Consider the following 26,831-nt stretch of genomic DNA (forward strand, 5'->3'; position numbering starts at 1 on the left):
AGCACTATACTAGCTTACGACTTCCTTGGAGAGTTGGCTGATAGGTATTTCCCTTACTGGATCTTCTGGAACTATTTCAGTCGTGCTTCCTTAAAAGATATAGTTAATTTAATTGGTAATGCATTTCCTGTTTTTCAAAAACGCGAAGACCGATCTTTCCATTACAGTGCTACTGTCGCAACAGCTAAACGTGCTGGAGAATGGCTGTACGAGCAATGCTGTTTTATTCATGCGATCCTTCCTGATGTTTTAGAAACTGCACGTTCGACTGAATAGTTCTGTGTGGTAGTAGGGGGATGACATGTTTCATAACTATTGAAGGTTATTTACACATTTCTTTGTTTATATAGCTCCATTTACTCAGTCCCCCATTAAACAGTAAAACCTTTTCCCGTAGTCCTATATTAAAAAGTAAAAAGTATAGTCTGACTTGTGTCAGAAATTTTTAATTGACTTTGAATTTTTGTTTTAGGAGTCCAGCAATGAGAATTTTGTTCTTCCTCCAGGAAGTTATGTGAAAGTTGCTGGCCATTTACGTTCGTTTCAGGTAACATTTCTTCTTGTGTACTTTCATTATTTATTCTTTCCATAACTTTAAATTAACACGCATGCTTACTTTTTGGTATAGTTACCTTTCAGGGTTTTCTCAAATGTGAGGTCTGGCATGCTATTTATATCTATATGTAATCTGTCTACACTGATGTTTATACAGCACTTTGATGTCACTTGGGACGAAGTTTTCAGGCTAGAGTGAGAACTGTATGAACTAATCTTTGGTCCTTGAAGAAAGAGGCTTGTAAAAAATATTGCATTTGAGCAGGTTCTTTATCAAAGATTACTTTGTAAAAGTTCATTTGGTGTTTGTTTTGTCTCAAACTGTTAATATGCTTTGCTTTTCTGAGTCAGTGTCGCACAAGTGACTTAATAGTTAATTTATTCTGCCATTCTCCCTAATTATGTAGTTAGCTCTCTTTGCATTACTTTTTTTGTTCACAAACTATTGCCTTTAATAATAATCTGTCTCTATAGAATGCAAAGAGTCTGGTAGCATTTAAAATTTTACCGCTAGAAGATATGAACGAATTTACATCACACATGCTGGAAGTGGTGCACGCTCACATGGCCCTCAATAAATCTCAAGGAATGGTATGTATTTGCCTAGTTATTTTTAGATTTTCAAACATCTAGATTGTTGTGGTGTTAACAACATGAGACCATCAGCTATTTATTATCTATCTTTTGCTGATGATAGGCTCGGCATTTTTTTTACGGTGTTACTGTCTGGAAAAACTCCATCTGCCTTTGAAGATTTTTTTCGAGGTTTAAATAGGGAACCCTTCATGAGACAAAAGGGGAGGAATCTGAATAAGTCCCACATTTTCTATCCAAACCTACACAGTAGCGATGTGGTGATTTGCCTCTATAGTTGGGCGAATGGGAGGTATTGGAGCGGTTTGTAGTGGTTATCTTTGTTAATGATGAACACAGATTCTATGTTTGGACCGGAGGCGATGATTATGCTAAACTTTCTATCTTTTATTTATCTCCTACAGACTTCAACATTTATATAACAAAACTACCTTTCCCAGCAAACCACGGGAAAGGAACTACAAAAACCATGATCCGATCAGTCTCTCTAGTCCATTTTAACAAGCCACTCCTCCTGACACTTCTTTCCTGCTCCAGCAGGCAGATAAGCGCTTTTGTTTGATTACTGAGTTTGGGAATTACTTTAATGCTTTCCTAATTGTTGTACATTTGTGCATTGGGTTTATGTGCTCTTGCAGGAATGCATCTCAGCACTCCTTTCACGGCCGACTTAGTACTGTTTTTCATTGTTCAGGGGACCACATGAGCGCAGAGAATGATGTGGCCACTAGAGGGCATACATGCGAGCGAGACTCTCTATGCGCCTCTAGCTACTCCCCGGTAGTCGAGATAGGGGATTCTGCAAGGACAGCAACTGACTGCAAAACACCAAAGACTGATTCCTGGACCTGAGGACCTGCAAAGGAAGGGGACCAAGTCCAAGAGTCACGCAAGTGTCCATGGGGGGCAGGAGCCCACTAAACACTGGATGAATGTGCAAAAGGGCTGCCGCCGGGTGGAAGAAGCCGAAGATTCTGCAACAACGGAAGGTGTCAGGAACTTCTCCTTTGGTCAGATGATGTCCCACGGCGTGCTGGTGGATGCCGAGTTGTTTCTACGCAGGAAGGCCGCAAACAAGCCTTGCTAGCTGCAAGAGTTGTGGTTGAGGAGTTTGGGTGCTGCCAGGGCCCAGGAAGGACCAGGAGGTCACCCCTTGGAGGAGGAGGCAGAGGGGGTGGTCAGCAACACAGAGAGCCCACCCAGAAGCAGGCAGCACCCGCAGAAGCACCTGAACAGGTGCTCAGAAGATCTGAGGACGACGGTCGACTCAGAACAACAAAAGAGGGTCCCACGACGTCAGAGTCCAACTCAGTGAGTTGGGCAATGCAGGACGGAGTGCTGGGAGCCTGGGCTAGGCTGTGCAGAAAAGGAAGTCTTGCAAAAGTGCACAGAAGCCCGAGCAGCTGCAGTTCACGCAGTACACAGGATTACTGTCTGGCGTGGGGAGGCAAGGACTTACCTCCACCAAATTTGGACAGAAGGGCCACTGGACTGTTGGGGGCACTAGGATCCAGCGCCTGTGTTCCAGGGACCACGCTCGTCAAGATGAGAGGGGACCCAAAGGACCGGAGATGCAGAAGTTTGGTGCCTGCGTTGGCAGGGGGAAGATTCCGTTGACCCACGGGAGATTTCTTCTTGGTTTCCAGTGCAAGGTGAAGGCAGACAGCCCTCAGAGCATGCACCACCAGGAAACAGTTGAGAAAGCTGGCAGGATGAGGCGCTACAATGTTGCTGCTAGTATTTTTGCTACTTTGTTGCGGTTTTGCAGGCGTCCTGGAGCAGTCAGCGGTCGATCCTTTGCAGAAGTCGAAGAGGGAAATGCAGAGGAACTCTGGTGAGCTCTTGCATTCGTTATCTGGTGAGATATCCACAGGTGAGACCCTAAATAGCCCACGGGAGGATTGGCTACAGAGAAAGGTAAGCACCTATCAGGAAGGGTCTCTGACGTCACCTGCTGGCACTGGCCACTCAGGGGTGTCCATTGTGCCCTCACACCTCTGCATCCAAGATGGCAGAGGTCTGGGACACACTGGAGGAGCTCTCAGCCTGATGGAGGGGGTTTAAGTGGGTGCGTGGTAAGCCTTGGAGGAACTCGGGTGGGGAGTCAAGTGTAGGGGCTAAATCCGCTGCACAGAAAGTATGATAGTAATCATGGAATTCAGCATTGATCTCTGTTTGTGAGTTGAGAACTCTACAGTCCCTGCTTCTATCAGTGTGTTTTGATGGTTCTCCATGACTAGTCAGGAAAGTAGCCTACCCGCCCTGTCACCTTTTGCATGAAGCATAGACGTGCATCATCTATAATCATGACAGCTCAGGCGCGCTTCTGCCTGTCCCAAAGATGTGCACCTCCCTCTGGGTTGCCAACTGCCTACTCTTTCAGCACGCGTAAGGTGCCTTCTAGAGACATCAGTTCTGTGGTAAGGGTACGAAGGACACCCTTCGTGGTGGACATACAATGTCCTCTTATAACCACTTTGTGGGTGTTCCATTTCATCGCTGTAGGTGGTGTGGAACCCCTATTGTGTTCAAAATTATCGAATATATGTTGGGACAGGTCTGTTTTGAATGGGAGATCTTCCGGCTATAAACCCTATCTGGGGATATTTGGAATGGGTCTACCCCACTACAACTCCACCTATAGCGGGCAGTAGTCTGATAAGGTGCAGACCAGATATTTAGTTCAAGTGTGTCCCTGAGCCTAGCATCAAGTCTAATTGTGTGTGTATGTTATGGACTGGTGAATAAAATGAATATTCCCATTCAAGTGGGTGCTTCATGTGCCATAGGTTGTGAAGGTGTCGGCATTCCAGCCACGCTTTAAGGTACTGTGATGTCTCGACACACGTAGCAGAGCTTGCCAGGTGTGCTGAATGGTCCTTGTCTGTATCCACGATGCAATTAAAGTCTCCTCCCGGGGGCTGGGGATTTGAGGGTCTGTGAGTAATGCTGGGGAGAGGATATCAAGGAAAGCAAACTGGTTAGAGTTCAGGACATAAAGGGCCACCCGTGCAAGTGGGGATCCATCTAATTGGCCTTCCATGATTACATATTGTCCCCCCCCCCCAAGTCAGTGACGTGTCTAATTGCTACAAGGGGCACCTGTGGGAGGCTGGCCTGGCTTATAGTGGGTACCTTGTGGTACTTACACCTTGTGCCAGGTCCAGTTATCCCTTATTAGTAGATTAGAGGTATTCTACCAGCTTAGGCCGATAGAGGTAGCTATAGCAGAGCAGCTTAGGTTGAACTAGGAGACATGCAAAGCTCCTACTATACCAGTTATATCACTTAGCACTATATCATAAGAAAACACAATACTCAGAATTACTAAAAATAAAGGTACTTTACTTTAGTGACAATATGCCAAAAGTATCTTAGAGGATATACTCCCTTGGGAGGTAAGTAATATACACAAAATATACACACACAAACCAAATCTGGTAAGTAAACAGTTAGAAAAGAAGTGCAAACACTGTAGAACACAATAGAATTCAATAGGGAAATGTATTTTAGGCCATTTTTGCTCCCCTTGGAGGCAAATCGGCCTATTTCTATTAGGCCGATCTGCCCGGGGGGAGGGGAGGGGTCAGAAACCACTTGGGCACCAGGGATTGGTGTGTGTTTTGTTTGGGGGAGGGGGGGGGTGCAGCCCCTTGGGCAAGGGTCACTCCCCATGGGGCCATGTTACTGTTGGCCATATCTGACCCCCAGTAGGGCAGATAGGCCTATGTTTGGAAGGTCCATCTGCCCCAGAGAAAGCCCACCAGAGGCCAGGGAAGATTTAGTTTTTCAAAATAAGAGGGTGGGGGTATGGCCATACCCCCCACCCCAAATAAATGGGGCCAAATTTGTTTTGCCCACCAATGGGCAGATGGGGCAGTTACCCCCAGTTCACACCAGGGGGGAGGAGTTGGGGCGGGGTCAGAAAGTCTACTAGATGCCAGGGAATTAAAAAAACAAAAAAGTGTGGTGGTGGGTACCTACTAGTATTGGCATGGTTATGCCCCCACCCCGACTGAAGGGGGTAACAGTCTTTCAGCTCTCCACCCCTCACACTAAAACATCTTATCCCACGGCAAGCAAGAGGACATTTGATTTTTTTGGGGTTTGGTTTTACAGTTAGGCCATGAGAGCTTGGCTAACTCTCACAGTCGTCCCACTTGGAATGGTGAGGGCTGCACTTTTTCGACCTTGGGACGCTGCCATGTAGAAAAATCCACAAGACCTAGACACATCTGAAAACTAAACATCTGGGTGAGTGCACGGTGGTGTGCTTCACATGCACCCTACACTATTTTCTTACCCACAATGCCCTGCAAATCTCCAACATTTTTTCCACATTTTTTTGATGTAACCTTTCGGAATCTGCAGGAATCCACAAAATTCCTACCACCCAGTATTCTAACATCTATACAGATAAAGATTCTGCCCCACTTGTCAACCTAAAAATGTTTTTTTTCAAAATGCCCTTTTACGCCCGCTTTGGTTCCCCCTCAAATTTGACATGTTTTTGGCTCTTCCCTGTCACAAGCAGTTGGCCCACCTACACAAGAGAGGTATCATTTTTACCGAGAGACTGATGGCAATGTTGGGTGGTAGGAAATTTGTCCTGGTGCGATGATACCACACAGAAATGTGGGAAAAAAATGTGTATTTTTTAAGCTAAATTTGAGGATTGCTGAGGGTTCTGGGTAAGAAAACATTGGGGGATCCACGCAAGTCACACCTCCCTGGATTCCCTCGGGTGTCTAGTTTTCAGAAATGTTTGGGTGTGGTAGGTTTCCCTATATGCCTGCTGAGCCCAGGACAAAAAACGCAGGTCCCCACCCGCCCCCACAAAAACATAGTTTAGTATTTGATCATTTTGATGTGTCCACATAGTGTTTTGGGGCATTTCCTTTCTCGGGCACTACCTTAGGTGTCTAGTTTTCAAAAATGCGCAGGTGTGGTAGGTTTCCCTAGGTGCCGGCTGAGCTACAGGCCAAAATCCACAGCGTGGCACTTTGCACAAAACAGCTCTGTTTTCTTTGGAAAAATGTGATGTGTCCATGCTGTGTTTTGGGGCATTTCCTGTCACTGACGCTAGGCATACCCACACAAGTGAGGTACCATTTTATAGGGAGACTTGGGGGAACGCTGGGTGGAAGGAAATTTGTGGCTCCTCTCAGAACTTTGTCACCAAAAGCGAGGAAAAAGGTTTTTTTTAAGCCACATTTTGAGGTTTGCAAAGGATTCTGGGTAACACAACCTGTGTGAGAGCCCCACAAGTACCCCATCCTGGATTCCCCTAGGTATCTAGTTTTAAAAAATGCACAGGTTTGGTAGGTTTCCCTAGGTGCCGGCTGAGCTAGATGCCAAAATCTACAGCTAGGCACTTTGCAAACAACACGTCAGATTTCAATGTAAAAATTTGATGTGTCCATGTTGCGTTTCCTGTCGTGAGCATTAGGCCTACTCATGCAAGTGAGATACCATTTTTATCGGGAGTCATGGGGGAACACACAATAGCAAAACGAGGGTTATTGCCTGTTGTCTTTCTCTACATTTTTTCCTTCCAAATGTAAGACGGTGTGTAAAAACGACATGTATTTGAGAAATACCCTTTCATTCACATGCTAGTATGGGCACCCCGTAATTCAGAGATGTGCAAATAACCACTGCTTCTCAACACCTTATCTTGTGCCCATTTTGGAAATTAAAAGGTTTCTTGATACCTATTTTTTACTCTCTATAGTTCAGCAAATAAATTGCTGTATACCCGGTATAGAATGAAAACCCATTGCAAGGTGCAGCTCATTTATTGGCTCTGGGTACTTAGGGTACTTGATGAACCTACAAGCCCTGTATATCCTCGCAACCAGAGGTGTCCAGCAGACGTAACGGTATATTGCTTTCAAAAATCTGACATTGCAGGAAAAAGTTAGAGTAAAACGTTGAGAAAAATGGCTGTTTTTTTCACCTCAGTTTGAATATTTTTTTATTTCAAATGGTTTTGTCTGTAGGAAAACCTTGTAGGATCTACTTTTCAGAAATGACTGAAAGCACAAAAACAGTAAAAATGGGGTATGTCCCAGGAAAATGCCAAAATTGTGTTGAAAAATGGGGTTTTCTGATTCAGGTCTGCCTGTTCCTGAAAGCTGGGTAGCTGGTGATTTTAGCGCAAACCCTTTGTTGATGCCAATTTCAGGGGAAAAACAAGCAGCCTTCTTCTGCAGCCCTTTTTTCCCCATTTTTAAAAAACATTTGTTTTGCTGTATTTTGGCTAATTTCTTGGTCTCCATTAGGAGAACCCACAAACTCTGGGTATCTCTAGAATCCCTAGAACGTTGGGAAAAAAGACGCAAATTTGGCATGGGTAGCTTATGTGGACAAAAAGTTAGGAGGGCCTAAGCACGAACTGCTCCAAATAGCCTAAAAAATAGGCCTAGCACCTGAAGGGGAAAAGGCCTGGCAGCAAAGGGGTTAAAGCGCTGTCTTAGCCGTGGAGCCTGTGACTCGTAGCAGTCATCTCCCAGGTCACCTGGAAGCCAGAGCGCCCTGTCGGGGGTCTGTATTTCAATTGTAAAGTGGCACGATATCTGTCTGAGAACAGGTCTGTATTTGATCACACTAATTGGTGTTGAAAGACAATTGCGCTCCAACTGCTGCCGCTTGAGAGCCCGGCAAAGTCAGACAATTGAACCCTTTTAGACACTTGAGGGGTCTCAGGGCAATTCCCATTGCGCGTTATCTAGCCTGGCCAAAATCCACTGGTGCTGTCCAGTCCATATTGACAGCACTAAGCAGTGCTTTTCATACATAAGCAGTCTTGCATTGCAGTTTATAATAGAGGCTTATTACATTGAGGAGGAATCCCTCCGTCCTACTTCTGGAAGATGAGTTTTGTGAAGCCGTAGATCCCTCATTACATCAGGCACTTGCCCCAGTGATTGTGCCATTAGAACAGAGCTTGCTCCATATCGCTTACTCTTGCGCAGTTCCTCTGAACATCTAGGTGGACCCACCCCAAGGGTACCATTGCTATGCCTACCCAGCGCCCGCCCAAACGCAAGGCTTACTCGGGGATGGACCTGAGCATGTTTGAATGCCTCAAAAAGGCATTTCTCTCTTGACCATCTCCTGGCACTGAGGAGGACCCAGGGGCGCTTCTGGGCGATAGGCTGGATGATCTAATCTTTACCCCCTCCTTCCCAGATGGATACGACGACTTCTCCCACAGGGGATTCTAATAACCTGGTGGGTCCCTCTAGAGCATGGCAACCAACCCTCAAATCCACACCCATCCCCTCAAACAGACATGCTAGATCAGAACAGCCTCATGCACCCCAGGTCAGTGGAGTGGGATCCATCTGCTGAAGTCTCTTAGGTATGTGGCAAGCAGATTCGCCAGCCCCTAGAGAAAGATGTACGTGCTCATTGTGGGCCGAATGCCTGTGCCCCACCCTAGTGTAGAGGGTGGTATTGATCCTCAAATGGCCACCTTTTTGGCTAAATACATTCGCCAACCTAAAAAGGGTATTGATAGTTCCTGCAGGCCCTGCCAGGGCAAATGTCTTATGGCTTCTAACTAAACTCCTCAATCTGAAGGAAGAGGAAAAAGCTTCAGTTCCCCTGTCCCGCTGTAGTCTGTCTGGTTTGGTGCAGCACACCATACATTTTCTTGGTAATGCGATCTGTGCATTGTCCACAGAGAGGTGGTGTTCCCTTTTAATAAAGGTAGGGAATTCTCGTTCAGGAGAGGCCAGAGAGGTCGCGGCCAAGGCTCCTTCAGAGGCTAGTCTCATGGTAACCAGTTGGTTGATTTCTCTCCCCTGCCCCCCCCCCCCCCCCCCCTTCTTCTCAACAAAAGTTGGAAGGTTTGTTAGCATTGTTTCCTCTACGATTGGGAAGGTTGACCTCAGACTTGTGGGTCCTATAGATGGTTGAGGGATTCCACATCAATTTCTACGCTTCCCCAGTGCAGCATTATCGACCACATCCACTTTTTCGGAGGCCCAGTGTGACGTGGTGGACCAGGAGAGGAAAGACTTGTTAAGCAAAAGCGCTATCATCTTGTCTTCTCTCCACCGGAGGGGTTTTCTAAGCAACTTCTTTTTGGTGGAAAAACAGGATGGAGGTCAATATCCTGTGATCAATCTCCGGGTGTTATGGGTGGTTGCTTTACTGCCACTTCAAGATGGAAGGCATCCATCTGCTGCATGACCTGCTGCAACTAGTAGACTGGATAGTTTGCGTTAGTCACAAGGATGCACATTTCTTTGTCACAGATTTATGCAATTTCTGTCGCATGGTCAAGTATTTGAGTTCCAAACTCTGCCTTTTAGCCTCTCATCAGCGCCTTGGTGCTTCACCAAGGTGCTCAAGCCAGCGATGGAGTCCCTTCAGACTCTGGGTTTCCGACTGATTATCTATTTAGACGGCCTTCTTCTCATGAACTAGTGTCCAATGAGACTGCAGGAACAACTGCAGAAAGCAATCCATCTGCTGGAAAGCTTGGGATTTGTCATAAATGAGTAAAAATCCCCTATGGCTCCTTCCAAACAAGCGACCTTCCTAGGTTTCATCTGAGAAGATGCAAACATCAGAATTAAATTAAAAAGGAGAGTTGAAATGCTCCCTTTACCATCCATCTACATCATTGCACCATGTGGCTCGGGTGGTAGGACTCCTATTGTCCTACAGTCAAGCGATCTTCCCGAGCTCATTGCATTACAGGGCCCTTCAGAGACTCAGGACCTTTCACCTGCGCAGGGGGCTTCAATATTCAGAGCAGGTTTCTCTGACGGAAGAAGTCCATGAGGAGATGCGTTGGTGACTAGCCCATATGGAAGCTTGGAATGGCAGAGCCATTTTGTGTTCCGATCCAAATAAAGTCAGATGTCAGCAAATCCAGCCAGAGGGCTTGATGTGGGGACTTCTTCACAGGAGAAAAGTGGTCCGTGGCAGAGCAACAGCTTCATATCAAATGCCCTAATGGTAGACTCCTTTGGATTCCAGTGCTAGACCAAGGAAAGGGTGAATTGTTGTGTCCTCCTAAAGATGGATAATATATAGTCAGTCTGATAAATCAATCACCTGGGAGGTCCCCGATCAAAACTTCTGGTGGATTTGGCCAAGGATTTCTGGACGTTTTGCCTTTCTAACAAGATATCAGTCCTGACGAAGTACCTCGTGGGGGGTCTACAACAAAGTAGCGAACCAGTGCTTGAGGGAATAATCACATATGAGCCTGTAGCAGCTGGATCTGCAAGTTTTTAAGGCATTCACTTTGGATGTCCTCTTGGAGAATATTCTTAATACAGTTGATTGGTCTTCAGACTCTATATTCAGCGGTTTTACTTTAAACCGGTCTTGGATATGGCATCTTTGGTAGTAGACAAGCTTTGAACGAGCATACTCCTCTCCTCTGGTCCTGACATAGAATAAAACATTTCCTAGCATTCGTAAAGGAAAGTTTCAGTTCTGTTAAGGATGCAGAGGCCAGGATTATCCCCACCCAGGGTTTCTGGGGATAATGCCCACCCTTCTCTGAACATACTCAAATCACGATTCCTTCAGTTAATAAGCTATTTTTTAATCGTAATTTATAAATATACAGTGTTTTCCTGTCACTTGTGAAGGAGTTTTGCCGTGTTTTTATGCTTGGTTTTCTTTTCCAATAATGAAGTAAAAGAATATATTATTGTAACATCTTTCCTGTGTGTTACCTGGTTTTTCTGTGTGTTTTAGGGTACCAATCTCAGTACATATTTGTATTTCAGGTTCGGACACCACTGAAGGAGTGTAAGAAAATTACAGGGAATGCTGCATTTCGCAGGAACAAAAGAGCAATTGTCAGGAGGAGTGTCTCGTTATACTGGACTAGGGAGTCTGATTGGCTCAAAGCTTTTGTAGTTCCTTTCAAGTGGTTTTCTGGGGAAGGTAGCTTTTGTTACATTCTTGCTGACGTCGGCTGAGATAAGTAAAGGATAGAAAGTTCAGCATAATTCTTGCCTCAGTGTCCGTAATGGAACTGAAACTATCCTTTACGAATGCTAGGGAATGTTTCATTACTGTGCATACAACGTGGAATAAGATCTGCAAATAACTGCTATAGAAAGTTAATGATTGTGTTTCAGTACCAAAGTCAAACATGTAAAGCAGAGTTATGATTGATCCCAATGCTGAATGTAATCTTGGTAATCAGCACGGTAAAAACTGTTATTTATTGTCAACATAAATCAATAAAAAGATGTTAAAAAAATTAAATAGGAGATAAAGTAAGTGCTGACAGGACTATAGTTTATTTACAACCTGTTTCCCTAATGTAAAATCTCCCTGGAAAAGGCCCTTCTGTTAGATGAGCTCAACCCACAAGTGGAAGCTCTTTGGGCCTGAATGCTTGAAAGTGAGTTGGGACGGTTTTACCACTGTTATAAATGTAGAGCTTTGTTCACATGTTTGGAATTCATAGAAGTTTTCAATCTAGACCACTTGAGCTTTATAATGCACATTTTATTGCCATGTCAAGGCAGTACTCTTCTACATTGAAGAAGGAAGTGGGCTGCATGAACCTAAGACCTCTAAAATATGGTCAACATTAAACCCTTGGGGACAATTTAGAGGAACTTGGGTTTTTCAGAAGAGGGAAGTTTCTAAAATACCTACGTTCGACACTTGGTTCATCTTACAGTTAAGCATGATGCAACAATCTGCTTTGAGAAACATCTGCTGGAGAAGACCTTCATTACTCTATGCCATTAATTTGCAAGGTGCGGCTGGTTATTCACTAAACAACTAGACGGGGCTTCCAAGCTGCGTGGGAGAGGGAATTTGGGGTCACATTAGATGAAAATTCTAAAAACAAATCACACCAGGGTGCTAATCATGCTAATGGTGCAGACAGTATCAGCATGGACCTGTTCGGATGGCATCTCCAGTCACATGTTATAGTTCACAAAAGATCAGTTGATGGCAAAGGGACAGATCTAAAGGCATTATATTCCACAATACATGTTACTACAAACGCCTGAGAGTTTTTAGCCAAAGTGCTCAATGAAATGGAGAAAGCAATGGTAATTGTTTCAGAGGTCCCATTGGTGAATTCTGTAGGTATGCTGTATGAGATCCCATTCTCACTACACACAAAGATAATAAGCACAGTATCACATTTGCTTCTAGCAACGAAATAGGTCCTGGTGAAAGAGTAGGGCTAAGCCGGGACAGTGGTTCCATAGAATTCGCTCCTTATTGGGCATGGCAAAATTGCTTCTAATATTGTCTGTGATAGAAGGAAAATAAAGTTAGTGGTATCAATTTTACCGTATGGACTTCAATAAAGTATCATGCCCAAAGTGTTTGTGGATGCTAAATATTCTAGTGGATGTTTGAATATTAACTTGATGCAGTGTTATGCCACTGTGTGTAATGTTGAGGTGTCTCATTGTACATTAGGCCTGTGGGCCTGTTGCTTTGTGCATAAGGGTGTATATGCGAATGGAAAAATGGAGTGATGGTGAAGGTAGGAGGGGAAAACAGAAGGAAAGTTGTGTAACGTTAAGGACACTTAGTTGTCTGGTGGTTCTTGTGTTAAATGAAAACATGATTAAAATCCAAAATAGATTTTATTTTAGTTTAGACGTGGAATGGTGATTTTTATTTTTTATTTTCTTCTGAGTGAGTATACTTAGTAAAAGGTATAGTTGCAAAGAATCTCAGGAAACAAAATGTACCCAGTGAGACAGGCTTGTTGTTTTGTTTTTGGTGTTTTTTTTTTTTTTTCTGCCAACCCCCCTCCCCTCCCCTCCCACTCCCGCCACCCCCCGGTTAAGAAATATAATTAAAACTTATAAATGGCATTTATTCTATATTTCAAATTTAAATTCCGACAAAAGGGAAAAATCATCACTACATTGCTGGGTCTCCTATTGGAGGCAAATTTAATTTAGAGCCTGGCTGTCAACTAGTTTGCCATATTGCTTAGGATCAACCCTCCAAGCTGCACTGGCTCCTGATATTTCTTCTATTTGTTTATTTTAGTCCATGATAGGAGGGACCTCGGCTCCAAGAACTCCTGGTGGTCCTATGATGGGAGACGTGAACAAAGGGTTCAGTGGAGGTGGTGACATGCCAATACATGGGCTGACGCCTCATCAGAGTCAGGTAAGCAACACGCAACTGTGTTCTCCAAAACTGTTTAAAAGACATTGTTTAAATGTTGGGAGTTTTGAGTTAAAGTTGCAATTTCCCAGTAATACTTCACCGTCGTGTGCTACCGGCACCTCGTAAGTAGCACATTGTCTGTTGAAATCATTCTATTATTGTAAAAAGTTGTAAAAATGTGTGATGGTTAAGTGTTCATTGGATTATTTTCCACTTTCCGTGTTTGTTGGTTGCTTGTCTGTGCCATGAGATAAAATCGAGTGCATTATTTTTTTGGGATGTTGCTTTAAGGAATATGTTTTTTTTGGTGGGTGGACATTAAAGTCTCCATATAGATTTAGCATTATTGCAATATTTTATTTTTACTCTTCTCACTACCTTATGCCCCTTTTCATTTTCACAGAATGAAATGTTGTTGGCGTTTTATAACTAGCCCGATGAGGAGGTAGAAAGCGTTCCAGGGATTCTAGGGCATGAAACAAATGATCAGTTTCACAGAGAGAATCACAGTGGAAAAAAACATTAAAAAAAAAACTATGGTTGTACTATGAAGATAACCCAGCTTTAATTTGTGCCCTCACTTTTAATAACCTTAGCAGTCGACAAGTGGATTTTGACCTCTTGTGGTTTGGCTTGTATTTAGCAATTGAATGTCGTACTTCATTTTCAATTGATTCTGCTGCCTCCAAGTGAACTTCTCTCCCTGAAAGCACTGCATTTCAGTAACTACTATTGTTGCAGAACTCTTGTATGTGATAGGCTTCTTTGTGTCCTGTCCCATTTACCCTGTTTCCAAGAAGTACAAATTATGGGTCTAAAATGTCTCTTGCCCCTTTTTATTTTGAAAAGGCCCCTACGTTTTCACAGATGAAATTATAAAAAAAAATGTAATGGCTCACATCTGCTCTTGAGAGATATATATATATATATATATATATATATATATATATATATATATATATATATATGTGTGTATATATATATATATATATATATATATATATATACACAGGGAGTGCAGAATTATTAGGCAAATGAGTATTTTGACCACATCATCCTCTTTATGCATGTTGTCTTACTCCAAGCTGTATAGGCTCGAAAGCCTACTACCAATTAAGCATATTAGGTGATGTGCATCTCTGTAATGAGAAGGGGTGTGGTCTAATGACATCAACACCCTATATCAGGTGTGCATAATTATTAGGCAACTTCCTTTCCTTTGGCAAAATGGGTCAAAAGAAGGACTTGACAGGCTCAGAAAAGTCAAAAATAGTGAGATATCTTGCAGAGGGATGCAGCACTCTTAAAATTGCAAAGCTTCTGAAGCGTGATCATCGAACAATCAAGCGTTTCATTCAAAATAGTCAACAGGGTCGCAAGAAGCGTGTGGAAAAACCAAGGCGCAAAATAACTGCCCATGAACTGAGAAAAGTCAAGCGTGCAGCTGCCACGATGCCACTTGCCACCAGTTTGGCCATATTTCAGAGCTGCAACATCACTGGAGTGCCCAAAAGCATAAGGTGTGCAATGCTCAGAGACATGGCCAAGGTAAGAAAGGCTGAAAGACGACCACCACTGAACAAGACACACAAGCTGAAACGTCAAGACTGGGCCAAGAAATATCTCAAGACTGATTTTTCTAAGGTTTTATGGACTGATGAAATGAGAGTGAGTCTTGATGGGCCAGATGGATGGGCCCGTGGCTGGATTGGTAAAGGGCAGAGAGCTCCAGTCCGACTCAGACGCCAGCAAGGTGGAGGTGGAGTACTGGTTTGGGCTGGTATCATCAAAGATGAGCTTGTGGGGCCTTTTCGGGTTGAGGATGGAGTCAAGCTCAACTCCCAGTCCTACTGCCAGTTCCTGGAAGACACCTTCTTCAAGCAGTGGTACAGGAAGAAGTCTGCATCCTTCAAGAAAAACATGATTTTCATGCAGGACAATGCTCCATCACACGCGTCCAAGTACTCCACAGCGTGGCTGGCAAGAAAGGGTATAAAGGAAGGAAATCTAATGACATGGCGTCCTTGTTCACCTGATCTGAACCCCATTGAGAACCTGTGGTCCATCATCAAATGTGAGATTTACAAGGAGGGAAAACAGTACACCTCTCTGAACAGTGTCTGGGAGGCTGTGGTTGCTGCTGCACGCAATGTTGATGGTGAACAGATCAAAACACTGACAGAATCCATGGATGGCAGGCTTTTGAGTGTCCTTGCAAAGAAAGGTGGCTATATTGGTCACTGATTTGTTTTTGTTTTGTTTTTGAATGTCAGAAATGTATATTTGTGAATGTTGAGATGTTATATTGGTTTCACTGGTAATAATAAATAATTGAAATGGGTATATATTTGTTTTTTGTTAAGTTGCCTAATACTTATGCACAGTAATAGTCACCTGCACACACAGATATCCCCCTAACATAGCTAAAACTAAAAACAAACTAAAAACTACTTCCAAAAATCTTCAGCTTTGATATTAATGAGTTTTTTGGGTTCATTGAGAACATGGTTGTTGTTCAATAATAAAATTAATCCTCAAAAATACAACTTGCCTAATAATTCTGCACTCCCTGTGTATATATATATATATATATATGAGATATAGAGAGAAAGAGAGAGATAATAATTTAACTCGACCACTAAGTTAAATGCCTCTGCAGATTACTTATGCTCTTCTATTTTTTTATTTAAATGATCAGAAATTGGGTAAGATGTAACATTTTTCTCATGACCCTTTGTATCTTCATGCTGTGAATCTTTTTTTTCTTTTAAAACGGGGGCACACAACAATGCCACATCTTGGCACTCAAGGGGCCCCACAGCGTAGAGATTTCCACAGGGCCAGCTGGCAAGGTTGTCCACAGAACTTGATCCCATAGAGTACCACCCTTGCTGCACCCTAATCGGTGTGAAATCCTTAAGCAAGAACAGAGACCTGCTTTCAGGCTCCAGTTGGGACCCACTCGTCATTAGGAACTTCGCTTGGTAATGATGCACTCCTGATTTTGCATGAAATTGGCTCTAAAGGGCGCATAATCCTATACAAAATTGCTGAAGTTAAAACACTCCTTACCAATCATCAAATGCATCACACCACCAGTCTACGTCCCTACTGATGCAGTGTTCAGCAGATGCAACTTTCTCTGCCACCTTCCATTCAGTTTCCATCCTCCCACTCGCAGTCATGCCTTGATTATGTTTCAAACATTCTCTTTGGCCACCAGGGTTTATGTATCTTAAGACTACCTAACAGATTTGAGAAGCCAAAATTGCATCTTACCCATCGCTATTGTCCTTCACTATTCATCCTCTGAATGAGTTTCGACTCCAGGCCTCAATGTTTGAGGGACTGACCGCAATGATTGGCAGTAACCCTACCACCTGGAGTGATCATCACAGCAGCTTTAACTTCACCCTTACATTTGTCCCTGCTGCACAGCTAACCTCCAAGATAAATACAGACCTTGGAAATATGGCACTTCACTCACTTAGTCATCCCATCAGCTTAATCCCCACTGGACCATCTGATAAGTTAATTTCATAAATTGTTCTATGACATCTTTGACAAAGTTGTTCTCCTTAAAACTTTGTATATCCAACAATGCCATTTCAGGTTGGGCACCACTCAGCTGTCAAGCTACAAGAAACTGATATTAGCATAAAAAACAAATATAGAGACAAATCAGAAATTAATAAAGCAATCAAGAAGAAAGCTGTGAGATTGCAGCAAAAAGTCCAAATCATCCATTATCGTCTGTTCTTTGCACCTCCATTTTCTACCAGGCTAGGTGTCCTTCAAGATTAGGCAATCTTCCACTTACTTTGAATGTTTGTCTGAATTCACTGTCATAAATCGTCAATGTTTTCGACGTCACTTGCTACAGTTCCACTGACATCAAGATTGCCTCATCTGGACGCCATTATACTTATTGATGCTACAGAATCACCTGAAGCTTAGCTTATGAAAAACATCAATCCACACTTACCAAGCTTTGTAGAAATATGATCCTAACACTGGTTGGACCCTGGAAGTCTCACCACCACAAACTCCTGCACACAAGTGAGGAATCGTTGAGCGATCATGGACTCCAACTTCTTTTTCCAGCGATGGATCAACTTGAATTTTTCACTCTGAAAATCCTTCTCTAGGTTATCCTTTAATTGGGAATCTCTCATAGGGTTCTGGCCTCGCGAACCCTCATGTTGTAGTGGATGGGCTAAGCTAGAGGGCTTTATATTTGGCTCCTGAAATGCCTAAACAACAATTTACAACATACAGCAGCAAGTGCTAAACATCGCTCACCAGGCTGTGCATGGAACAGGATCTATTTCATTTAACAATACTCTGCTGTGCCACAGAAGTAGAACTCGAACATTCGGAATGAAATCATTTTGGATCATCCTGTCTTACTGGGGGGGGGGGGGGGGGGGGGGGGGGGGGGGAGGACTTGCTTGAGTTGAAGAGCCCACCTGTCAGTATTTGCAAGTTGATGTCCTGTCTCTTGCACTCTTCATGTTACAGTGTTAATAATAATGCCCTACTTCCGTGTGCAGCAATGCTAAACGGTGTTGCAGTTTAATCAACCAGTCCAAAAGCACTTTGCAAGGCTAATAATGTGCTATGCAGACACTAGTGCAGTACAACTGGAAATGCATTGGCACCTGTTTACTGCAATTTTCCAGAAACTGCAAACGAATCCAGTACTGACTCTAAAAGATTAAATTTCAGAAGAAGGGGTGATATCCGGGATTAACCCTGGAAAGTGCCCAGGAGAGTTGCAAATGCGCTTGTGATCTTGCCCAAAGCCCATATGTCCGCACCCATCCCTAAAAAAAAAAAAAAAAAAAAACACATACCAAGGGATTTGCACAAGAAAATCCCTTGGCTATTTTGTCTATGCTTAAAGCCCTGAAGCCTGGACTTTACTCTGTAACACCATTTGAGTACAGACTCCTGCAAAGTAGTTGGAGTGAATGCATGCTTTTTGATAATTGTGGTCTTGAAGTTTAAAACGGGCTTTGTGACCAAAAAAACAGTCCCTTCAAGTCTAAATGTTGTGTTTTTGTGGCACTGTTGAAAATTATATCTGAACCAGAAGACTTTGATACTGTAACCGTGAATGTTCTGCAGCATGTGGTCAGTGCCACTTAAATATTTAAAAACGTTCAGGCAGGTGCCAGTAAATATCTCAAGTTTTCTTTCTCTCTGTGCTTTTCCAGGTGTTGAATTTAATTAAAAGCTGTCATGGCGCAGAAGGGATGAGCTTTGATGAACTTAAGAAGAAACTCCACGGACTGAACATGCACACAATTAAGTAAGTTGGTGTCTATATAGACACAGTGTGTAATCATTTGTTGAGTCCTGTTAGGTAGGCTAGTGTAAGAAACTGGTTGTCGGGCAAGAGTGGTGCAGTGACGAAATGTGTGACACGCAGTGGGTTCCCACTAAGCTAAAATCCAGAGATCAATTGATGAGACAATCCATAAAGCATCTTGAGATGCACTTTGGCTTACCAGGATTAGTACATGCTTAATTTATATGCTAAAATCCACTAGCTTTGCAGGAGTGGCAGCGTAGATCTGTGAGCACCAGCAGAACTTAATAAAAAGAAAAAGTTCCATGCAGTATGAATTATAAAAAGTAAACATTGTGTCTAAAACGCACTGTAGCTGGTAAAACAAAACAAACAGTAAAAGGTCAAATAGTTATGATTCACTCTGAGTGTAAAGCTTTTATCCGGGACTTGGGGAAGGACAGTAAGCATATGCAAGTGAAAGTAGTTAGGCTAAGGCTTGTGGTGGGCCTGTCAAGGGTTGCCATCGGAGGGTTAGGTTGCATATGTTGGCCGAATGGAAAATAGCTTGGCATGAGCCCTGGTTTAAAAAGGGCCCAGCAGAGAAAGTTGCACGGGGCAGCTATTTATTGGTTTCGGGGTTCAATAGGCCAGAGCAGAGGTTTTACTCAACTAGTTCATTGTAGTCTTGAAATGCAGAGCCTCACTCAGGTCAAGTAGTAGACTAAATGGTGTATCTTGCAGCTTTCATTTTGGCAACTTTTACTGATTTCCGCTTGCAGTTGACGGAGGAGCGGTCCAACCTCAGACGATGTGGGGAGGCCCATGCCAGCATTTTCTGTGCTTTTCCCATCCGATACGTATACTGCATGTGGAGGGGGGTGTCCACTTAGCTTGTCCTTCATTAACATGCAGTTTGTGTGTGCCACGTTAGTATCCAAGTTAATCGCCTGAGATCAATGTAGAGCATCTTAGAGACATTGAGTACAGCAGAGACAAGACAATGTGCAAAATCTGGGGTAGTTGCCAACTCTTGTACCCTGTTTGCAGGAGAGTGTTGGGGGTCCTCCTCTCCATATTCTGCACTTGAAACCAGTGAAAATGGTAAAAGTCTTGTGCCATAGTAGATGGCCTTGGCCTTCTGTCCCTGGATAACTGTGTCACCTCTTCTCGAAAAGGTTATATCATTCAGGAGCTAAAAATATGTTCAGCCAGGCTTGAAAAGTGTTAGCTTCGAGGTGTGCCACTACTTCCCCATATCAGGACAACTGGATAGTTTCTATGTTAAAAAGAGAGAAAGTTGTACTTTATCTAAAACAATTCACTAGTCTAGAACAAGAAGCCTTAAGATTTCATTGTCCTTGACTTGTCACTTTCATGGCACTCCGACACCTCACTAATTCATCAGAAACCTGTTAATGATATGTAATCAAATTCTCCTTAAGCTCATTTTGACTACAGCATTTGTTACTGTTTCCACTCCTACATTTAGAGTGCTTATAACACTTTGTATGACCAAGCTAAAAAATAGTTTAAAACGGAAAGCAATTGTTTTTTTTTCTCCTTTAAAGATGCTTTTCTGATTTGACCTGTGCATGTACAATTTTGCAGTTTGTTTATTTTGATTGTTTTATTTCTCTTTATTGTCTTCAGGGAAGCCGTGGAGTTTCTGAGCAATGAAGGTCACATATATTCTACTGTGGATGAGGAACATTACAAGTCTACCGATGGCGACTAAATGACGCAGCCTTATTTCTCCGTTGGTGCGTTCTTTCTGACAGATCATGGAATCCCACCTCAAGGGAAATCATTTTGTTTCTCTGTGAACCCATCCAGTGTATATGGAAACCTCACCTGCAGCAAGCAGGCATTCAAACTGTTCAGGAACCATGTACCTGATGGTCCTGTGGCCTCATTGTATTCGGTTAGGAGCAGATGACTTGCTTTGTGCTTTGCTGGGATCCATAAAAAGACTGAAATTCAAATTAAAGTTTGCTGTATTTTCCATAGATGAGTTTCTGAATTTCTGAAAGACTGATTGGCTGGCAGCTGGTTTTAATTTATAAACTAAGTTAGAAGACCTTGTATCGAGAAGAAGGTTGTACTGCTTCCACTTTCTCTGTATTCTTGAAGGATCCTGCTCTTTAAAAGTAACTACATTTTGAAGTTCAGTTTTAAATTGATTGTGATAATTTAATTTTTATACATAAACAACATTGCTATTAAAATGACATATATTTGCAGAAAAAGAAAGGGTCTCTAAAATTGCATGCTGCAGCCGAGCCCTACCCTAGTAGTCCCCAAGATCCTCTGCTCTGCTGCCCTGTTTGTGCTCCTGCATGCCTTCAATTTTGTGAACTGTAGCTGCATGCTTTGCAGTCACTAAATTGGCTGTTCAGGTACCATAAACCATTTTTAATTCAGCTTTAGAATATCTTCTCTATAAAGGTATGTTCAAAGAATATACCTTTTTTGGAGATAACTTAGTTACCTGTGAATACGGAATGACTTGGTGACCACCCATGTATTGTAAGTCAGCAACACCATGGATGATTGTAAAAGGAAGAGCAGGGTCTAGTACATTTGTGCACCTTAGTACCTTCTTTGCCAGCTGTGGTGCTGCACGAGTATCCTGTAGGTCACTTGTTCAAATGATGGTAAGGTATATGCTCAGCTTTGGTATCCTTTCAAGACTTAAGCAAGTACTCCTGTCCGGGGATAGGAAAGGTGGTTAAAAGGGAGCCAAATTACTGTTTGATTACTAACCAATGTAAAATTATTTCAGTAACCAATGTAAAATGATTTCACTAACAGACAAATAATTACCTATTTGTTCACCCTCCAGTATTGGGCACAGCAGGTAGGTAGGACTGCTTATTGTCATTACGCGCTGTGTATGAATGTGCATAGCTAATAGTGCAACATGCACTGTTACATCTACTTTAATTTCCTTGCACATTGATCTGTGGATAGCGTGGCGGCTCAGCTGATTGCTGTCCCTACCTTGCTGCTGTATTGTGTGACTGGGCACTTTTCAGCTGCCCCTAGACCTGTTGCAAAGCTCACTGAAGTGAATATATAACAGTTTCAGTGCTTGTGGTTCTGCTTTAACTTCATTGTACTTTTCACTTTGAAAAGAACTGTGAACAATGGAAATATGCCCGAACCGGGAGGGGCTTATAGGATTCACAGCTGACTGCCAGAAGTGAAGAAACTCAGTACTCAAGCACTGGCAAAGCCAGTAGACCTGTATTTAATGTGCTAACATTTGTTAACAGATATGCCTAAGTGCTCCCAGAATGTGTACCTACTGTTTGTGCAAATTCGCTCTTTCTGTACCTTTTCGCAGAAATGCCCTGTTTATTTCCTCAAGCTAATGATACCATGCAACAGTTTACATAGTGAGAGAGAACTATTTATTTGAAATCTCCCATGCAATCACGAGGATGCTTAGATTATTTAAAAGACAAGGAGGTGAAAATGACCTGAAACCTTTTTTTGCTGAAAACTCAGAGAAAAAATGCGTAGCAAATACATTTAGTACAGATTTCCACTATTCAAAGATGAACAGTAGCACACTAAGCGTCCAGTACCGTATGACTTTATCCCCTGACCTAATCACTACTTCTGTAAAAACTATTATCACAGACTGCCCTTTTCTTCTTTGCAGTCTTGAAGTCAATCCACCAATCAAGAAATATATCTTTAAACTTGTGGTCAAGCCATGTATCCATAAATTATCCTTTTGAAGTCCAGAAAGTCAAAGGGAAACTCCCTGAAGGCAAAAAGTCTTACCTATGAATTGCAGCAGACCAACCTGAGAAGTATTTGGACTGAATGTAAGACAGACCACAGCAGATCAAGGGAGTGGTCGGGAGGAATGACCCTTATCCCCATGGTTTAATCAGATCTAAATCTCACAACTTGTGAGAATTTCAAATTCTGTTTGAAGCACAGTAAGTCAACCATGACCTGTGTATAGCTTATCACACTCAGACACATGGAATCAGTTTTAAAATAGTATGTTTTAACCCCTTCGCTGCCAGGCCTTTTCCCCCTCCTGTGCCGAGCCTTTTTTTGGCTATTTGGAGCAATTCGCGCTTAGGCCCTCATAACTTTCTGTTCACATAAGCTACCCACGCCAAATTTGCGTCCTTTTTTTTCCAACATCCTAGGGATTCTAGAGGTACCCAGACTTTGTGGGTTCCCCAGAAGGAGGCCAAGAAATTAGGCAAAATACAGTGAAAATGTTGTTTTTTTCAAAAAAATTGGAAAAAGGGGCTGCAGAAGAAGGCTTGTGGATTTTTCCCTGAAAAGGGCATCAACAAAGGGTTTGCGGTGCTAAAATAACAAGCTTCCCAGCTTTCAGGAACAGGCCGATTTGAATCAGAAACCCCAATTTTTCAACACAATTTTGGCATTTTACTGGGACATACCCCATTTTTACGATTTTTTTGTGCTTTCAGCCTCCTTCCAGTCAGTGACAGAAATGGGCATGAAACCAAAGCTGGATCCCAGAAACCGCTACATTTCTGAAAAGTAGACAAAATTCTGAATTCAGCAAGGGGTAATTTGTGTAGATCCTACAAGGGTTTCCTACAGAAAAGAACTAAAAAAGAAAAATATTGAAATTGAGGTAAAAAAAAAAAAATGTTCTCTACGTTTTACTCTGTAACTTTTTCCTGCAATGTCAGATTTTCGAAAGCAATATACTGTTACGTCTGCTGGACTCTTGTTGCGGGAATATATAGGGCTTGTAGGTTCATCAAGAATTCTAGGTACCCAGAGCCAATAAATGACCTGCACCCTGCAGTGGGTTTTCATTCTATGCCGGGTATACAGCAATTCATTTGCTGAAATATAAAGAGTAAAAAATAGCTATCAAGAAAACCTTTGTATTTCCAAAATGGGCACAAGATAATGTGTTGAGGAGCAGTGGTTATTTGCACATCTCTGAATTCCGGGCTGCCCATAGTAGCATGTGAATTACAGGGCATTTCTCAAATAGACGTCTTTTTTACACAGTCTTACATTTGGAAGGGGAAAATGTAGAGAAAGACAAGGGGCAATAACACTTGTTTTGCTATTCTATGTTCCCCCAAGTCTCCCGATAAAAATGATACCTCACTTGTGTGGGTAGGCCTAGCGCCCGCGACAGCAAACGCCCCAAAGTGCAACGTGGAAACATCCACATTTTTGAAAGAAAACAGAGGTGTTTTTTGCAAAGTGCCTACCTGTAGATTTTGACCTCTAGCTCAGCCGGCACCTAGGGAAACCTACCAAACCTGTGCATTTCTGAAAACTAGAGACCTAGGGCAATCCAAGACATGGTGACTTGTGTGGCTCGGACCAGGTTCTGTTACCCAGAATCCTTTGCAAACCTCAAAATTTGGCTAAAAAAACACATGTTCCTCACATTTCTGTAGCAGAAAGTTCTGGAATCTGAGAGGAGCCACACATTTCCTTCTACCCAGCGGTCCCCCAAGTCTCCCGAAAAAAATGATACCTCACTTGTGTGGGTAGGCCTAGCGCCCGCGACAGGAAATGGCCCAAAACACAACGTGGACACATCACATTTTTTCATAGAAAACAGTGCCTACCTGTGGATTTTGGCCTCTAGCTCAACCGGCACCTGGGGAAACCTAGCAAACCAGCGCATTTTTGAAAACTATAAACCCAGGGGAATCCAGGATGGGGTGACTTGCGGGGCTCTGACCAGGTTATGTTACCCGGAATCCTTTGCAAACATCAAAATCTGGCCAAAAAACACTTTTTCCTCTCATTTCGGTGACAGAAAGTTTTGGACTCTGAGAGGAGCCACAAATTTCCTTCCACCCAGCGTTCCCCTAAGTCTTTCGATAAAAATGGTACCTCACTTGTGTGGGTAGGCCTAGCGCCCACGAAAGGAAATGGCCCAAAACACAACGTGGACACAACATATTTTTTTACAGAAAACAGAGGTGTTTTTTTGCAAAGTGCCTACCTGTGGATTTTGGCCTCTAGCTCAGCCGGCCCGGGGGGGGGCCAGAAATGCCCTAAAATAAATTTGACCAACCAAACCCCCCCACCCCCCCACCCCCAGACCCCCCCCCTGTCCGGGAGCAACCCTTGCCTACGGGGTCGGTCCCCCTACGTGACATTGGCGCCAAAAAACAAATCCCCGGTGCCTAGTGGTTTCTGCCCCCTTGGGGGCAGATTGACCTAAAATCGGCCAATCTGCCCCCAAGGGGGGCAGAAATGGTCTAAATACAATTTGCTCCCCAGGGGAGCGACCCTTGCCTGATGGGTCGCTCCCCATCTCTAAAAAAGCAAACCAACAAAAAAAAAACATTACAAAAATTTGCCCTGGCGCCCACAGGTTTTTGCCCCCCCTGATAACAGGCCGATCTGCCCCCGGGGGGGCAGAAATGACCTAAAATAAATTTGTCCCCCCCCCCCCCCCCCCCAAGAGCGACCCTTGCCTACGGGGTCGCTCCCCCTGCGTGACATTGGCGCCAAAAAACAAATCCCCGGTGCCTAGTGGTTTCTGCCACTTTGGGGGCAGATTGACCTAAAATCGACCAATCTGCGCCCAAGGGGGGCAGAAATGGTCTAAATACAATTTGCTCCCCAGGGAAGCAACCCTTGCCTAATGGGTCGCTCCCCATCTCTAAAAAAAAAAAAAAAAAAAAAATTGCCCTGGCGCCTAGAGGTTTCTGCCCCTCTGGGGGCAGATCGGCCTAATACCAATAGGCCGATGGGGGCAGAAATGGCCTAAAATAATCCCCCCCCCCCCCCAAGGGAGCGACCCTTGTCTAAGGGGTCGCTCCCCTTGCGTGAAATTCACTCAAAAAAAAAAACTCCCTGGTGTCTAATGGTTTCTGCCCCCCTTGGGGGCAGATTGGCCTCATCAAAACTGGCCAATGAAATGGCCTAAATATATATTGCCCCCTAGGGGAGCGACCCTTGCCTAAGGGGTCGCTCCCCACCTAAAAAAAGAAAACATTACAAAAAGAAAAAAAGATCCCTGGTGCCTAAAGGTTTCTGCCCCCGCTGGGGGCAGATCGGGCTTATAATAGGCCGATCAGCCCCCAGACGGGGCAGAAAAGGCCTTCCCAAAAAAATGCCCCCCCGGGAGCGACCCTTGACCAAGGGGTCGCTCCCTTTTGACAGTTTCAGGAAAAAAAAAAATCCCTGGTGTCTAGTGGGGTTTCAAAAGCCGGGTTGTAAGCAATCCGGCTTTTGAAAACCTGTGAGAGACTTCAAAGGGAAGGAAATACATTTCCTTCCCTTTGAAGCCCCTCCGGGCCTCCCCCATGGGATTGAAAGAGAAATGCTTTGCATTTCACTTTCAATCGCGCTGAAAGCAGAGCTTCCAGCGCGATGGGGGAGACCCTGTGACTAATCAGCTTGCACGCTGACGTCACAGGGGGGGTTGGGGGAGTCGGGGTTGGAAGGGCTTCCCCTTCCATCCCTGACTTGGGGGGGTGGGGGGGAACCCCACAGAGGGGGCGCTAGCGCTCCCTCTGGGCTCTGTGCACAGGACGTGATGGTTACGTCCTGGGCACAGCAGCACTGTGCCTCAGGACGTAACCATTACGTCCTGGGTACAGAACGGGTTAAATTTAGATTCCCAAAACAAGTCTGCTGTTTTCATGATGTCTTCAGGAAGTCTAGGGGCTGTAAAAACTTTGTTGCCCATTCTGGTAGGGGTTTATGGCATCTAATCATGGACTTACTCATGACAATTCACTCATAATTGATCTGACCCATCTTGCCATGGTTAAGAGACTACAGGCTGTGAAGCCAAACAAAGTCCTCAAACAGTCTATGCTTCATAACATTTTACAAAAACAATGGACCACCTGGATTTAATTTAAATACCTATTTCCAAAACTCCTAACATGTTTTGGTAGGCAACTAATGTACATTGCTTTTGTTATATAATGTATGCCCAGGTTATCCTGGTTTAAGGGCAAATGTTAAATATAATGTTGTAATATTTTATCACACGTAAGTTGCACAAAGCTGGAAACAAGGCTAATATCTTAGTGCCTCTAGTTATATAAAAGGTAACTGCCAGTACAAAAAAGATCTGTTATAAACTTGAGGAGCTTTGCCATCAGAAATTGTGGGAAAACATTAGACCAGCATTGCAAAATGGATAAAGCACATATCCCAACAAATCTCCACATTTAACAGAAAGCGAGGCCCTCTGGGTCTCGTCTCCAGCTGAAGAATCAAAGGAGTTTGCAGTTATGTCTGGAAG

The 26,831-nt window shown here is 43.5% G+C and overlaps 1 protein-coding gene across 1 annotated transcript in view; it reads left to right on the top strand.

Moving 5' to 3' along the window:
- Window positions 1-20,590, top strand: part of RPA2 (replication protein A2) — a 66,642-nt gene extending 46,052 nt beyond the window's left edge. Inside the window, exons 5-9 of the mRNA XM_069225107.1 lie at window positions 473-547; window positions 1,030-1,146; window positions 13,168-13,290; window positions 18,510-18,604; window positions 20,237-20,590. Of these exons, the coding sequence (XP_069081208.1) occupies window positions 473-547; window positions 1,030-1,146; window positions 13,168-13,290; window positions 18,510-18,604; window positions 20,237-20,321 (495 nt within the window). The 3' untranslated portion in view covers window positions 20,322-20,590. The remainder of the gene's footprint in view (window positions 1-472; window positions 548-1,029; window positions 1,147-13,167; window positions 13,291-18,509; window positions 18,605-20,236) is intronic.
- The last annotated feature ends 6,241 nt before the right edge of the window (window positions 20,591-26,831 follow it).

Source organism: Pleurodeles waltl, chromosome 3_1 (genome assembly GCF_031143425.1).
Source record: "Pleurodeles waltl isolate 20211129_DDA chromosome 3_1, aPleWal1.hap1.20221129, whole genome shotgun sequence".
In the NCBI taxonomy this organism is placed as follows: domain Eukaryota; kingdom Metazoa; phylum Chordata; class Amphibia; order Caudata; family Salamandridae; genus Pleurodeles; species Pleurodeles waltl.